Raw genomic sequence first — 16,715 nt, 5'->3', positions numbered from 1 at the left:
CTAAAAAGAACACAACGCATTAAGTCAACAAGTGAAAGAGAAACTGACGACAACATTTTATGGCAACATGACATCATGCCAGATTATGATCTAATTTTCGAATAGTAAAGAAACTGAAGGCTGAAGTCCCTCACCGGCTCCACACATTCAAACTTCTTTCTCTCTTGGATCTCCTGCAGTTTGCACACATAGTCCAGTGACTCCTCCTGAAAGTGCTGCCTCATGGTTTCCACCTGGCAGTCTGCCTGTGGAGGTGGAGAACACACACAATGATGATTATAGGGACAGATATGCATGGAAGCAAAGCAGAAATATTATGATCTGGATGATACAGTGCAATCTGAGGGTTGTTTGCTTGTTTTGGTATTAAATTCTCACAAAGGGGATACTGAAGTTGACTAGTGCTCTATCAAATACAGTACTGATGATACTCAAATCAAGTTAACTGATATGTCTCAGAGGGCTGTATAAGAAAACAGAAAGTGTGTGCAACATAAGTGGGACTCCTCTTCTTAAGCAGCAGTAGAGAATTACAAAATATTCACACATCCATTACCTATACCTGCTTGTCTTAAAACAGAACTTTGGCGAGGCTAGAGCCTATCGCAGCTCAGAGTGGTGCACTGAACGTATAGCGTCTTTCATGTCACAGAGCTAACATGTACAGACGGATAACATTCTCCAATTTATAGCTATAGGCACTTTAGAGTTGCCAGGTAATCTAATCTACAGCAATCTGCATGTGTTTGAACTGTAAGAGGGAACCAGAGCACCCCAGGGATGGATTCAGACGCTGAAAAGTCCCGGGCTTTCAGAGGGATTTGTTTCCTTCTTGCTCTGAGGCGACAGTGCTAACCACTGTATACCTACACAAAAGATTCTTAGATGTATATAAAAACATACAAGCAATATTTGCAATTTAACACGACTTGTAGCTGAATTATATATACACACATACTGTATACCACCAAGGACTTCTTTAAACACATGCAAAGCAAATAATCCTTGAGTGTAATGACATTCTTTTTTAGTCATCTTTTAAGTTCACATACTGATTTTTTTACTGATTTTCAAAATATAAGCTACTGTTCACTGAGTTCATGAACAACGGGTGCAGTGTTGATGAAGTTCATGACTGCTGTGGCTCAGAACAAGTGACTGGGTCTATTTATTCAAGCCTGATAGGAATGAGTGTTAGTACCACAGACCCTTGGGTCCAAAGAGGTCCACAGAGAAGAACAGCCTGTAGTCACAATTTAACAGTTTTAAGTGTCCTCTCTAGTTGTGTATGCAACATATGGGTAAGCATTACGTGAGTACACAGAGTTTCAAAGACAAGAAGGCAGTGTTTAGTGTGAGGTTGCTAAACTCTCCAGAATTTCAAATGTCCATGTCATGGTAATGTGGTATGGATTCTTCCTCAAACTACATTACAGCGACCAGGTTTGACCTTGGTAGTACAGCACGAGTGAATACACATTTCCTTTCAAAACAGGCCAGGAAAACTGCTGCTGCAAAGCACGTCAGTGGAAACTCACACGGTCCAACAGGCTTTACAGCAAGGCTCTTCTCAGAGGCTCCGAAGACAAAAACCAAAAACAGTGATTCTCAAACTAAACAAAATACCCCTTTTCCATCCGCTTTGCTGTCATTACCAATTGCTATTATGCATGTTACATATCTGTCAGGCAGAGAGTTCAGGCAAGGATAAATACCTCTTGTAGCTGTGGCTCTTTCTTCTTTGCTGACATATTCAGAAGCTTTTCCAGAGAACTGTAGTACTTCTCCGTTTCTTTCTCATACTTCTTTCTTTCCGCCTGAAGAAGGTGCAGAGGAAGGAGTAGAAGCAAATGAGGACAACAAAATACGAGATTATTCTCTGGGACAAAGGAATTAAAGCCATGTGCGTGGTAAGAGCATATGCTTTTCGCATCCAACTGTAAATGTTCTACTTCTTCTACTGAGAGCTACAAAACATAATGGGAAGAGGAAATAAGCCATCATACATTACCCTTACTGTACCAAGATGATCTTTCCTGAACTTCTCTAGGGGCTTCATTAAGGTTTCAGTGATGTTTCTCATCTAGACAGACAGGAGTAATAACAAGGGCTTCATTATGGTTCAACACAATGACAAAGTCCATTAATAACTCATATGACAACAACATTTTCCAGTCTGAAGTGTTTGCTACCTGCAGTGAAGAGTGGCAAGTGTATACGGTTTATTGGCTTCTAGAGGTGCTGCCTTATAATTGAAATTACAAACAATTATTCTAAAAGTGTATTTGTATTAATAAAGTCAGTGTATTTGTCATGATTTCTCCTGTGCTTCTCCTGTGCTGACTGCAGGACATGTCTGTGCTTGTATGCCCATCCTACTTCTCCTTACTTTGCACCGTGATGTCATCCCACTCTGCTGAGCAGTGCTGTGCTGAGCAGCGTGTTTACCATTATGGTCTGAGCCTGGCGCTAAAACAGTCATCTCAGTCAGCTACTGATGATGGGCCCACTCCCTAACCTCAGACACTACAGACAGACATTACAAGAGAGTGGCTGTTTATAGAACGTTGCAAGTGCTAAATCGTGTGTCCCTGTCCAAAGAAGAGGGACATTTTAGATTTTATTTTCCACCAAACACAATTACTGGCCATCAAACCTACTGCTTAAATTCAGAGTCTTCAAATGAGCACCTTTGACAATTACGTAATATCTACATCAGTAAACAGCGTGCAACACTTTTCACACTTCATGGTAGCAGTTCAAGAGTGTTTGGTGTTGTCATTTCCTTCATACTGGATGTGTGATTTTTGTGGTTTATAAATTTGTAACTTTAACAGCGCTGCTGAATGCCGAAGCGAGTTTTATGGTGCTATGTTGTAAAGGGCTGGATTGCTGTGTTGACCTTGTTGCCAGTAAAAAACTTATGTGAATCTGATTTGGTATTTAAAGCTTGGGTGCAATAATGCACTGCAGTGGATATGTACTCTTCTCTGCAGCCACTCCCAGGCAGGTGCTGTGACAGTGACCCTTAGACAGGCAGGAGGAGCTGAACACTATCGATACTTATACACCCTTAGGTTTACTCTGCCTACTGGATGCTGTGTCTGCACTGCAGGTTGGAGAAAATTATATTACGGTTGCCTGTCTGGATCTCTGGTGGATGACAGAGTAAGACATTAATAGATACAAATACCAAATATGGACAGTAATAGGTGTAGGCTGGTTGGAAATGCACACCGTGCAGGAGTATACAGTAAAACAATTCAAGTGCAATACCCCACACAGACAGTCAGGACACACACAGGTATTTTCCCCGGCTTTCAAAGCAGGTTCTGACTGGTTGTTCTCACCATTAGCTCTCTTTGGTCTTCAAGGTTCTTGAGGAATGAGGAGAACTCTTGCAAAGACTCATCTGAAAAGAGAAAAAGAAAAATCAAACATGGTTATAAGTGCAATCATTCTGTCTCTCTCGTGCTCACATGCACATGCAGTCTAAAAATACATTATGACTTCCAGTTGTTCCCACCACAGGTGCACACCAAAACCTACGTTTAATTTGCTGCTAGAGAAAGAACCATAACAAACATTTACAGTGCACATCTAAAACTAGTGGTTATGTGAGAAACAAACCCGCACTTACCAATGCATTTTTCATCGTCTGTCTTTGCGTCTCCGATGTACTCAAACTGAAACTCTCCCAGGCACTGGGCAAACTTTCGCTGCGCCATACCAAGCTCTGAAAGAAAATATAAAAACCATTACGAGGCATGCATTTAAAAAGGAGGTCAAATGCTTAATATGTAATATTTTTCTTTTGTCCTATGATGTAATTTATAATTAAACATTTTAAAAAAGTAAGACAATATGAACCATTGTGCAAAACAGGTTTGATGCATCACACAGACTAACTCACTTTGCAAACATCCTGTTTGCCTGCTACATCCTGTTACACATCAAATGTGTGTGTGGCAGGAGGACAGGTACCACAGGTTATATAATATGACAGCATTTAGCTTTTTCAGCAGAAGAAACAGTCACCAAATGTAATGTGATGCAACGTCAGTCTTCAAGTCTGCATGTAATATGTAACTTACAACATTGCAAATGTACAGCACGGATACCATAAGATGCAACAACATTTCAAACTTAATATCAATATATCTCATATTACAATGTATTGCCCGGCCCTAATTCCCTTAAAAATAAATAAATCTATCATTGATCAAAAGGAAACACGACATCTCTTTTATGTAGTTATGAGACCAAAATAAGCCTAAACCTACAAGACAGCCTGGTACAAGAAATCAATTAACATCCCTTTAATCTTGTTCCTGTTAATATATTTAATAAGCGGTGGATTAGATGCCAATGGGAAGCCTAACCTCTGGCTAGCTAAACTTCAGACATGCCCCAACATGAGTGACTATGCTCTGAGAAACATGTAAACTTTGCACAACCGTGTAAAAATGCTCCTGGATCTGAATGAAAAACAATTAGAGGTGCATAAACGCAGTTTAAGTCCACCCCTCCTCTACAACCCTGCGCATGAGTAAACAGAGCAAACCAAATCTATTTCCAAACACTGAAGAGATTCCCCGAGATGGGATCTCTGACCCATGGCAGTCCCTTGGGAAGCATGACAGAATGCAGCGAGGGTATTTTAAGACCGGAGCTACAGTATGAGCGGTATACTGAGGAGCAGTGTCATTGGATTTGGCAGATAGCTGGGACCCTATGGGGAACAATGATCTGAGCAACACCGCCGAACAGAGCTCTGACACTGCTAAACATCTGCTATGAAGGCACTCTGGAATGCAGAGCTCCAACTAATGATTTTAAAAAAGAAATTTTATTGTTTATTTAGTCTGAAAATGTTAATAATAGCCAAAAGTGACATTTTCTAGGCAAAAATGTGTGGCAGAGGATATCAAGATAAATATAGATTTTTGCAGTTTACACAATCCTTACAGCATATAATAAATGCCAATCATCATCAAAATAAGATCCAATAGTTATTTAAAGTGAATATTAACATGCTAACTGTAACAAATGTGGTATTTTCTGCTGTGTAGATTATAATGAAATGTCAGAACACACGTCTATTCATTTCTTTTAGCTTGTCTGCCATGTCTTGTTAATCCTTGACTATCCTGACCAGTGTGTGTACACATGCTATGGATTAAATCTGCAGTAGGGCCTAAAAGCCCAAACATGTGAGAGGTGTAGTGTTGGTCAATGTCTGCCTTAGCCTTAACACAAAAAGGGCAACGCTTCTGCCTCAGTTGTTTGTTTCAAACAGTTTAAAAATCCTGCCGGTCGCGCTTCAGCTCAATTTCAAATCTGTACGATTCCAAAACACACAAGGAAATACGGGCAAACCAAACACCTGTGGTCCATTCCTTTGGCTAATTTGTCTAGGTCATCAAACTGCAGGAAGCTGAGGGATACAAACCAGACAATGGAACTGCTCGGGTATTACACGATTTACAATTGTTTGTTCTTTGAGTCTTTATATAGCACTTGAAGGAAATGCTGTTTCTTTTCTTGTGGGTGAGGTAATTGTTGTCTTTAAGAAATGAAAAGTTTAAACAGTAAAAAATAAATGCAAAAGCAACATGCATAAACACGTAAAAAAACAAGCTGCCACATCTTTTTATCCACAGGAAGATAGCAAATATATTCTAATGACAGTAAGCGAAACACAAGAATTCATGACTTGTTTATCGCTTGTAATAGCACATTTCTTGGCTCATGAACTTCTTGCAAGACACAGCACAGACCTAACTTTATATCATTAATCAAGGGTCCACGGAGAGGGTCTATGTTTGTCCTTTTCTTGGATACCACAATGACACGGTAAATAAAAAATAGTCCAGGCCACTGCCCAAGCGACTTTAACACACTCTGACAAGCAAAGCCAATAGTGTCAAATCCTCTGGCTCAGGCACCTCTTTAAAGACAGTATTTTGGTGAGGTCAAAAGGGAGTATTATGGGACATCTTGTAACTGTCATGTTATAATCAGATGTAAGTAACTGTAAGAATTTATTAGATAATAGTTTAGAATAAAAAACTTTAATTATAAACTCATGTCAACCACACCTAATGACTCTGGAGATCATATTACTACTAATACACTGAAAGCCTTTCACTTTTTTTGGCCAAAACATTTCTGTCACAGAGGTGACTTCTAACTGGTGTAAACACAACCTGATGAACTGCTATGTGGGACTACTTAAGTACGGGTTACGGGGCATTACTTTCAAAATAAAAAGGTATGGCAGATATAAGCCTGTCAGGTCGTTATTTTGGGAGCAAACACTGAACATACCAATTTTCTTTTGATGTGACTATAAAAAAATCTAGAAGGAATCTAAACCACTAAGACAGCTAAAATCCCAACCAGGGTATGTAAGTCCATAAAAGGTGACTCTGGTCACTCTCGGCCCTAATTTGCAACACAAACAATCCAACATTGGCATGGCCTATAACAGCTCTTTAATCCTATAAGTCCAGTGAGCAGGGCACAGGCAGGACATAGGTAGAATAGATTGGATTTAGCATCTACTAGATTTAAAGTGGTGGATGCAGGCCTATAGTGCTGACTGCACCACTAAGATCACATTTCACAATGTTGCTCATGTTTTTATTGTCCACTTGCCAAACACAACGTAATAGAGCTATTGTAAGGCACTCTAACTCCTTGAATGGTGAGAATCTGTCTAATACTCACTGACAATGAAGCCACGTGTCGCCGTGAGAACACTTTTATGTTCCTCTCTTTTACTTTCTTTGATAAAGTACATATTTTTATTGAATTGGCAGTAAAACAGCGTTGTTTTATCAACATAGAAACATCCTTATAACAGAAATCTAATAGCATATTCAACCAAATATGAGCTTTAATCATATCAAACCTGTATGAACCTCAGTTTACAGGTTTAGTGAGGTGATTTAGCCAGGCCAACTAAAAACCCACGCCCTCCAAAAATCCCAATAATAATAATAATAATAATTTCTTTAAAGCTGTACAGATCAATTTTTTTTTTACCAATGTCTGTATATGAGACAGGTTATTTGTAGTGATAAACCCACAGAGATGATCAGCTACAGTTATCAGCATTAATTTAGTCTGACAGCTTTGATTTAAACCTTTCTGCTGTTTTCACACACTCTGTTTTCAGTTTTTCCACGGCTACTGCTTTAACTAATATCTCTGAGAGCATATTTTGCTGGGATTGTCAGTCTTTCTCTCCACTCTGCCCTGTGTGCCTTTCAACCATGGCTTGATCCCAGGCCTCTTGCTATTTTTCCTTCACTGCACGGCCATCTTAGTGACATCATTTTGAAAATATAGCGCTCTTACTGCAATTGTTGTAACTCAATAGCCTTTGTTTGCCTTTCTAATGATCCATATATCCAGGCTTCAAACTAAGTGTGACCACGTTTCTGCAGTCTGTGGCCCTCTATGCTTTGAAGCAGTCTGCCAGGGGAACGTGGGGAGGATGAGTCTGTTGTCTTTTAAATCCCTGCTTAACCCTTTTATAGGAAAGCAATTTCAGAGGTGGTATATTGTTTTAATTCGTGCTCACACTGTGTCTGCATGTGTCTTTTGTGGATATTCTGCCTCTGCTTTTGTTTGTTTACCATTGCCTATTTTCCACCTGCATGCCAGACGAGAATGAAGCTACGTGTTTATGGCATAAACAGAAACGTGCATGTTATTATCTGTTGTGAGTAATAGTGGTAGTATGTGAAGTTTTGTAATGAGTTGTATTGTTAAATTGTACATCAAAAACAGACCCTTATGGAGTCACTGTCACCTGCAGCTCTCGAAAGGATCCACAAAACATGCCTGGATGTAGAGCGGAAAGTTCAGATGCTCCCCCAGATAGTAAAAAAAAAACGTGTTTTGACAACATTACACTAAACCTTAACACACACTATATTGTGTCTGACGTATGGTCGGGGGCTGTATTATTGTAAAAGATAACGAAGAGCTGATTATATGATGATATTTTGGACGCTGAAAATCAATACCATTCTTCAAGGTGTGACGAGTACCCCTGGAGTTTTACTGCTCCACTGCAGAACACAACAAACATGCAGGAATTTAATAGAGTTGTCGAACGTTGACAGTGACTTCGGCGTTGCTTTGCCATCTTTTTCATAATTCACTTACAAACTTTGTGTTTTATGTTCTCCACACACACACAGTATCTTCAAAGGGAATTTAGTGCACTTGTACTGTTGTAGAATATTAAGCCTATCCTTTATCTCAGCAAAGACACGGCATCAAAGCTCAGGTCACTGTGGACAATTAGTGTGCAGTCCAAGAACAGTGATGTCAATGGATAGATTTGCAGACTCTTTATTAGAGCCATATGTGAGCGCGGTGCTCGAATCACACCCATCCACAATCTGATTACACAGGCTGCATGCATGTTTAACTCACTGCAGGGCGGAACAGTTAATATGAGAATATATGAGCGCAAGCTGTGTGGACTTCATTACATAAAACATGAAGAATGAATGTTATCCGGTTACATGAAGAGCTCCGGCATTAAATCGACGTCAGGCAGCGTTCGGAGAAGGGGAAAAAACAGTGACAGTGTTTGTGTCCCTGTGCACTGTCAATTGAAGTTAAAACAGCATAGATCAACTGGATACAATCAGCAGAACAATAAACAAAAGTGTCAGATGAGAGGTCTGCGTTGCAGATCGAAATGATAGCCGCTGTCCTCGAGGAAAGAACCATCACAAGATAGAAATACCTCACACACACTAGGGCACACGAGAGTCCAAGGCAAAAGGCTTCTCCTTTGCTTTTTGCCTTTTAAAGCAAGGCATTTCGGAGCAAACCTGGGAACTGTCAAACTTGGCTAGTTTCTCTGCAGAAAGCCAGAGACCCCGGTCTAACTGGCTTCAGCGTATGACTCATACAGTACAGACCCCACCTTACGTCTATCTGATATTACAGGCCAGATTTTTCTATAACAGGAAAGACATGAGCAGAAAAAAAAGCCTGGATTTTGCGACATAAACACATCGGTGCCCCCGTTCAGAAGAGGTGGGAAGAAAAACAAAGACGACACAATGGGGAGGGTACTGAATGACAGGGCTCTGTTTGTTATGGAGCACCACGGACCAAAAGCAGAAGCTGTTTTTTTTTCTTTCTTTTTTTTGACTGCTGTCACAAAACTAAAGCAACAAGAAACAAATAAAATCACACATATGTGACAAAAAACTCAGACGCCTACTTCTTAGCTTTTTAAAAGCTAATAAATGCACCTTTGATTGAAGATTATCTCGTAACACACTGTTCCCAAGGTCAATACGGAACTTTAATGTTCAAAATATCAGAGAAATATAGCAATATAGCAACAAATAAGGTCTTTGTAATGATTGTATCTACCAATCAATTTCATTTTCTTCTAATGGCACAGAGAAGAAGAGCAACTAGCAGAAATATTTGGTCTGACTTCATAAGACTAGTATGAGACATGATATTAATTCATTCTTTGTTCCCGTCTAGTCGATTAATTAAATGTTCCAGATTGCTGTGCTGGGTTGCTGGCTTTGAAAAATATGGTCTCTGATGATGACTCAAGGGATAAATATTACCGTGGCAAAGTTATATTGCTCACATTCATTTACACTACACTTACATCGGACATTACAGGCTATGCAAAGACAGGCACATTCAAATCTGCATGTTGACTGCAGGACAGTAAAAGAAGGGGTTATCCCCGAAATGGACTTAACTCCTTTGTTGCTGCAGGAAGCCACGTGCTTCAAAATGTCTGTCAAAATGTTGAACATTTCAAATTCACAAAACGTATAACTCATTATTTAGACGTAATTACAGGTTCCTAAATCTTTGATTCAACTGTAATTAAAGCAGGCTATGGCTTGGGATAACTATAGGAAACAAGTTTTCCAACAAAGGCTTGGCTTGCCACGCTGGCTGTGTGTCTGTCTCTTGAGAGTTAAGATCCAATGTACGTCCAATGTACGGTAGCAGCTCGTTCGTCCATCCATTATCTGTACCCGCTTATCCTCCGTGGAAGCTTGTTTTCACTCTTTCTGGTGAAAGTGAATTTGACTTTTCTATACTTACAACAGGTTGTCAAAAGTATCAGTACTTTTTCTATACCACATGTTAAAACTGATTTTTTTTTTTCCAAAGATACGCATAGTTTGTGTGTCTAACATCTGGACTGAAGATAATTAACATAAATTACCTCAACTTGTTTTCCACTTACTTTATATCTTAAAGCAGGAAACTGTAGGCGCTGTGGATTTTGGATACTGCTACAAAAGGTTTTTCCACAAAACAACCCAGAAAAGCGCATGTATATGTCAGAGTTCAGCTGCTGAAGATGTCCACAGTGTATTCGCTGGCGCCTGTTGGAGTGATGTTTGTTATGATTTTCACAGTCTCATCAGATGTGCCACTTAGGTCAGAACTTGCCTGGTCCGAGCGCTCAAAAGAGCAGCCAGCGTTTTTACGCGCTGCGCCTTTCCACAGTCCTTCCTGTTCCACTCTCCCATCTTTTCCAGTCTAACTCCCCTGCTCCACACTCGGCTTCCACCTTTGCCCCCGACAGAGCCTGCCCACCATCCCCTTCCACCACCACCGCCCCCCCAAGCTCCCTGCCCGCAGAGCATGCATTACTTCATTCACGACTTCCTGATCCTCAGAACAAATCTGTAGGGTGAGGCTGAGCTCGGCAGTATCCTGTCAATAATGTCCGAACGGTTAATCAGAGATATCAGAGAATATTCTGTTGGCACGTATCTGAAATGTCAGAGTACAGCACGTGGTCAAAGGTCCTTTAGCTATATCTGCTCGCACCAAAAGTGAAAGCCCCCAAAAGCACAGCCGTGCCATCGAGCAATGCGCTGTCATTTTTATAGCAGGCCTTGTTCTTTCTAGAGATGAAGAAGCGTTCCTCCCTCATGACTTCACGTCTTGTGCTAATGCGATTTTAATGAAAGATTGTGATGTGGATCTTTGGCAGAATCAGTAATGTGATTACAGAGAGCCGCAGTGAGCCAGCGCACACCACGGCAGGCTACTCTTAAACCTGTCTGCCAGTGACAAAAAGACCTTTTGCATGGCTGAGGGTTTTTTTTGTTTTTTTTTTAAGCAGGAACTGAAAGCGAAGAAAAGTTTGCTTTATTAGGCAGTTGGATGATTCATTTATTCGAAAGGAAGTCCGACTGTGGAAATAACTACAATTGACCCCACTTACACTGTCACTGTCAAACTTCATGTTTCAGATGACTGCAGCGAGATACTCACAGGAAAGAAAAAACGACAGAACTAATAGGCGTTTATGAGATAATGCAGAGTTTGTATCTAAGCGTTTGCTAAGGACAACAGTGAAGGGTGGTTGAGAGGGTACAGACAGGACACAGTTCCTGTGGAGGAAACCCTCTGAAACAGAAGCACATCTGCATGTTGCTCCTCTAGTGGGCACTTCCATGTCATGGCTCTCTGGCCCAGCGCCCCGCTATAAAGTTTCCTCTCAGAACCAAGGTCTTTCCGTAGTGGAACATCCTCCCAGCCGTGTGAGTGGAGGGAGTCACCGAAGGGCCTGGGATTTGGAAAAGCAACAAATAAAGTAGAGCATTTTTATCACACAACTCTTTTAATCTACAATATTTACTGTAAGTTGTGAACGAGCGTTTACTACCGACTGCTAGATTAACTATTTTTTTACTGCTGAGTGGTAGATCTTATGGACAGACTAGTGTTGACCGTCACACAGCGCACAGGGAGGATTACACAGCTTAGCTTCCCCAAAAACAACCCCACTCATCAAACTGTCTGAGCTCACAAGTTCATCAAGTGAGTGCTCGCTTCAAAGCTGCATACCACAAACGAGACAGACGTAGAAAGAGAGAAAAAAGTACTGCAGGGCTATTCGATATGATCTCTGTGAAGAGAAGAACCGAAATACAGTGTCACATTCTCATGAGACAAGATTATCAGAGTAATGTCCAAAGTAATAAGAGCCAGGCTGGAGCCGGGCTGCACGCTGAGAGTGTAAATTAACGACCACTTTCTAACCCGAGCTACAGCTCGAAACTACTGTGAACTTTAACGTGTCTCCGTGCTTCGTCCGTCTGAGAAAGGCTGAGCGAGCAACCTTTAAATGTGCGGTAAGATCTCGGTCTGAGTTCATTTGATTATTTGTGTAAAATGTTGAATACAGACTACAGAATGCAGCTCGTTGAATTGTAATCGAAAGGTGAAAAGGTCAAGATCTTATTTGTTTTGACCGCATACCTGTACGGAAATCTTATTTTTGATATCATTCTGCTGAATACTCAGTCAGTTGTTTGTTCACACGTTCCCGGAGCCAAAAGGTGACTATTCACATTCGAGAGGCGCAGAGCTGCTTTCTAAAATAATAAAAGTGTTTCAGCTCTACCTGTAGCGTGTTTGTTATCGTTCAAAGACAGCTGACAGCTGCTCGGCACAGTTCGGATTAATCAGCCACGCCTTAAATTTAAACATTCAATTCGGAAACACCCTTTCCAAACAGCAGCGTAGTAATAGTAGTTTCTATATCTGGATAACAAACAAACAAAACAAAAACAGCCTCATTAGCGTTATAATTTTTATATTTTGCTGTGCCTGTTGGGATAATGTTCGGTGGAGAGTCAGCAGCTCGTGATTACAGTCATCAAAAAAAGGGCCATAACAGTCATTTGACATTGGTGGGACTATGTTCATAAATGGTCTCCATGAGGAAGCACAGCATAACAAAACAAGCTGAGAGCATTTTCATAATGCCAGTTCTAAAGAAACTGATCATCGCTTCCTTCCTGAAATTTAAACTGATGTCACCAGGGTTGCCTTTTTTCTTAAGAAGCCAAAGATGACCTAAGGAGGGATGACGGACGAGATATTTGATATGACACACTTTCAAATCGAGACAAAAGTGACGCGTAGTTTCGCATTATAAGTCATATAAGGCAAGAGACACAGGACATGGCGTGTCCTCCTGAAACAGGACACCATGCGTCCCGTTTACGCCAACACAGTGGGGCATCAGCGTTCACCGTGATGAGAGGTCATTCAGACGAGCAGGTAAACATGCCACAGGTATGCAAATAACAGCGTGAAGCAGGAGGAGTGAAGGCAGCGTTCAGGCCACGCCGGCTTCCAGTCCTGTTAGTTTCTGACATTAAACAGCTTTAATCTAAAAAAAAAAACTAAAAAAAAACATTACCAGGTCTGCTGCCGATTGTGTAACACTGCGCAGAAGTTTCCTTGACACACATGAGACGGCGCTGAATACCTCGGCAAACCTCGCGACCTTTTGACCGCGTCGAGTGTGTGCCTTCCTCAGGATCATGCAACACCTGCTCTTTCAGTGTTTGTAAAGACTAACAAGTGATTTCTATTCCACCGCACAGGCCAGAAAACATCCTCGCAGAGAGAATTACTGTTGAAAACACTGTTGTTTCTATTTTTCCAGGTGTTGGATTCAATAAAACACATCATACCAAACTCATAAAAATGAGCAATGACTTTCAACTACTGTTTGCTCGAAATCAATCTAGAAAAGCTCTATCTTTTACAGCCATACCACAATATTATCATGTCCTCATGACATAATATAAATTACAATATTTAATGGTACGAGCAGAGCACTGGAGCTGCTTTGAAGGTGAACAGAGAAGCGGTCAAACACTTGTGGTGTAAAGAACAACTGTACACAACACGTTTCAACTTTTGCTTTCAACTCTGGATGGGTTTCAGTGCCGCTTTTGCTTTCTTTATAATATGAAATTCATAATGGGAAATACCATAAAAACACAACACTCTGTTACACGAACTGACTCACAGCCATGTCTCAATCATGCATCAATGCCTCCTCACAGCAGACTGAGAAAGACTGAAACTAAAGACATGTTCCTGCATATCTGGAGTGCACAATATCATTTCATTTGGTTTCATTTTTGTCTAAAATGTTTGTATCTTTGTAGCTTTAACCTTCAAGTTACCGTAGTTACCGTAATAACCTTGCTTGTTGAAACAGGGACTTAGAATTCAGGCTGTCCTAAAGGCAAAATGGAAGACATACCTGCGTACAGCCAACAACAAATGTAACGAGAGTCGAAAAACACGTTGGGTGACAGTCCAAAGCACAAAGTAATGGTCGCACCGCTGCTGGAATACCTGCCTGGAGCCCGTGTGTCAACTAGGGTGGTCGTATCCAGATCGAGGACTTAAGATTTTATTTCAAGACTGGTCAAGACCACAACTTGGGGAATGTTGGGCACTTGGGACAATGAACAATAAACTCAATTGAAGAAAACAAACAGCAGTCTGTCAGGACTAACATAACATCATAAACTATACTCTGTCTTGACTTGGTCTCAATCCTTTATAATCCCAGTCTGGTCTTGGTCTTGGTTTAGTTGGTCTGGTGTGAACACTACAGCACTACTGTATTACTAACAGTATGTCATTTTCACTGGGCTGCTTTAAAAAGACTTCCTAAGACTTAAGTTCTGTACAATATATTTTATTTTATCGTATTTACTATTTTGCTTTTTTGATATTTTATTATGTATAGTTTGCTTTATAGTATATTTTTATTCTTATGTTGTCACTTGTCACTTTGTGTAATGCTGCTGCTGCACTATAATTTAATGGGATAAATAAAGTATATCTATCTCTCTATATATATCTATCTGCAACAGGTCTTAGAGCATGTTTCATTGCATTTAATATCAGTATAAAGCAAAATAAAAGAGGTTTTATGCTTTATGTCCTCTTGCAAGCAAGTCCAGCCCACAAAGAGAAAACTATCTAATAATTTCCAACCTAGCTGAGCTCTGTGTGTGTGTGTCTGAGAGCAAAAACTTCCATTTTTCTCAAATGTAATCCTCATAAAAACAAGAAACTACTGAGAGAGCTCAGAAAGACAACGCCTTGAGGTGGTTTATCATCAGATATCTGTTGTTACACCCCCCTTCCAAAGGCAAGTGCGTGACTTTTATGACTTCTACCAGTAAAAACGACTTTTAAATTACTTTTTTTAATTATTTTTAAGTCAACTCACGCTTGGTTGCATTGATGAGGTTCTTCCCATCCTTGTACAGCTCTTTGATGAATCTGTTGGTCTTGTCCAGCTCCGCTTCGTGCGCCTTGATCTTCTCCCTGAAGCTGGGGCTGTCCAGATAGCACTCACTGAACTCCAGCGGGTGTAGTCCCATTGCTGTGACAAGACTGAGAGCTTTGTTGTGTAGAAAGAAGAGAAGAGGAAAACTAGTCCCAAAAAAAGTAAAAAACAAACGCTTAATTTGTAGCTAAACTAACTAAAACACCGCTCTTTCCACGGGCGGAGAGAGCATAGCTACGTCAAGTAGCAGCAGCTAACGGCGGTTAGCATGGCAACTTCTGACCCGGGCTCGTGGGTGTTGTTCCACAGTTGTCAAATAAAAAACGGCCACGGCAGGTATGACGGTTTAAAAACAAACAAAAACACGGTCTCCGGTGTGTTCATTCATCGGAAGTCAGGTTGACAGGAGCAGTCAGAAAGTCATGTTTGCCGTGGCCGAGTTTTTCCCCCTTCCTTCCATCAAACGCTCTCCACCTAGCGAAGTGACAGATTGAGAAACTCTGCTGACATCTCTGTGTGTGTGTGTGTGTGTGTGTGTGTGTGTGTGTGTGTGGAGCAAACTTCTGCCAAAGAGCAGCGAGATGCAAAGATGGATGACTGATGTCGACATCCGCCTTCGCTTCGCTGCTGCTGATTTGGTCTGTTAATGAAATATTCTAAAAAAATAATAATATCTGATTCCATCAAGTGTTGAGAGAAAAGTACTTAAACACAGTTGAGTGAATGTACAAAGTTCATGTACACCACTTTTCAATTTGCACTGTTTACATATTTCATTTTTGATTGTACATGTATACTGTAAATAACTGTACATCCTGTCCATACTGCCATATTACCATACTTATATTTATACTAATAACTCTGTTTACACTGTGCCATATTGCCACACGGATGTCTTTAGCTTGTATATATTTTTAGATTTGTATATTTTTATACATCTTTTACTTATATTTTATATACTTCATGTCTATGCTGTTTGGGATAAGAGGGAAACTCAATTTCGATGCTCTGTATGTCCCGTACATATAGCAGCATTGACAATAAAGTTGATTTTTGACTTTTAGAACGTATGTTGGAACAAAATTTGAATTAAATTAGACATGATTGATTGATTGATTGATTGAATCTATCACTTAGTTTTTAACTCCAGTTTTCTCAAAAACATTTATCTCGACGACCCTCTCTTTTACAGTGATTCATCAATATTATCATGTCCCCATGACTCGATTAAATTACAATATTCAATAGTTTAAGCAGAGTAGGGATTTCTGGGACTACTTCAAGAACTTTGAAGGTGAACAGAGAAGGAAAGTCTGAACAGATCAAACACTTGTAGTGTAAGAAACAATTTTATTGTCAGACCAACACATTTCACCTTTTACCTGGACATTAATCAATGAATATTAAATAGTTTCCAAAGACTAGATGTGCCACTAAAACTCTGCTTGATGAAAGAAGAAGTCAGAAGTTTATTTTGTTTTCAAGTTTTGGTTCAGTTCAGTTTCCAGCGTGGGTGTGCTCGCTTTCAGTTTCAGATTAGTCTTTATCAGTTTCAGTCTTCTTCTTG

General features: G+C 40.3%; 1 protein-coding gene across 4 annotated transcripts in view; it reads right to left on the bottom strand.

Annotated features, from left to right (window-relative positions):
* Window positions 1-15,692, bottom strand: part of arhgap10 (Rho GTPase activating protein 10) — a 44,618-nt gene extending 28,926 nt beyond the window's left edge. For 2 of the 4 annotated variants that reach the window (XM_027283012.1, XM_027283013.1), the window contains exons 1-6: window positions 15,089-15,242; window positions 3,641-3,736; window positions 3,351-3,412; window positions 2,012-2,083; window positions 1,716-1,817; window positions 135-245 (exon numbers count right to left, since the gene is read on the bottom strand). In XM_027283012.1, coding sequence (XP_027138813.1) covers window positions 135-245; window positions 1,716-1,817; window positions 2,012-2,083; window positions 3,351-3,412; window positions 3,641-3,736; window positions 15,089-15,242 — 597 coding nt within the window. Of the gene's footprint in view, window positions 1-134; window positions 246-1,715; window positions 1,818-2,011; window positions 2,084-2,389; window positions 2,527-3,350; window positions 3,413-3,640; window positions 3,737-15,088 lie in introns of those variants that run through there. The other 2 variants (XM_027283011.1, XM_027283014.1) reach the window with 2 other exon arrangements.
* Between the last annotated feature and the right edge of the window lie 1,023 nt (window positions 15,693-16,715).

This window comes from Larimichthys crocea, chromosome X, assembly GCF_000972845.2.
Source record: "Larimichthys crocea isolate SSNF chromosome X, L_crocea_2.0, whole genome shotgun sequence".
Lineage (NCBI taxonomy): Eukaryota > Metazoa > Chordata > Actinopteri > Sciaenidae > Larimichthys > Larimichthys crocea.
Note: the sequence above shows the minus strand (reverse complement) of the source record. Positions and strands in the feature narration are given on the sequence as shown.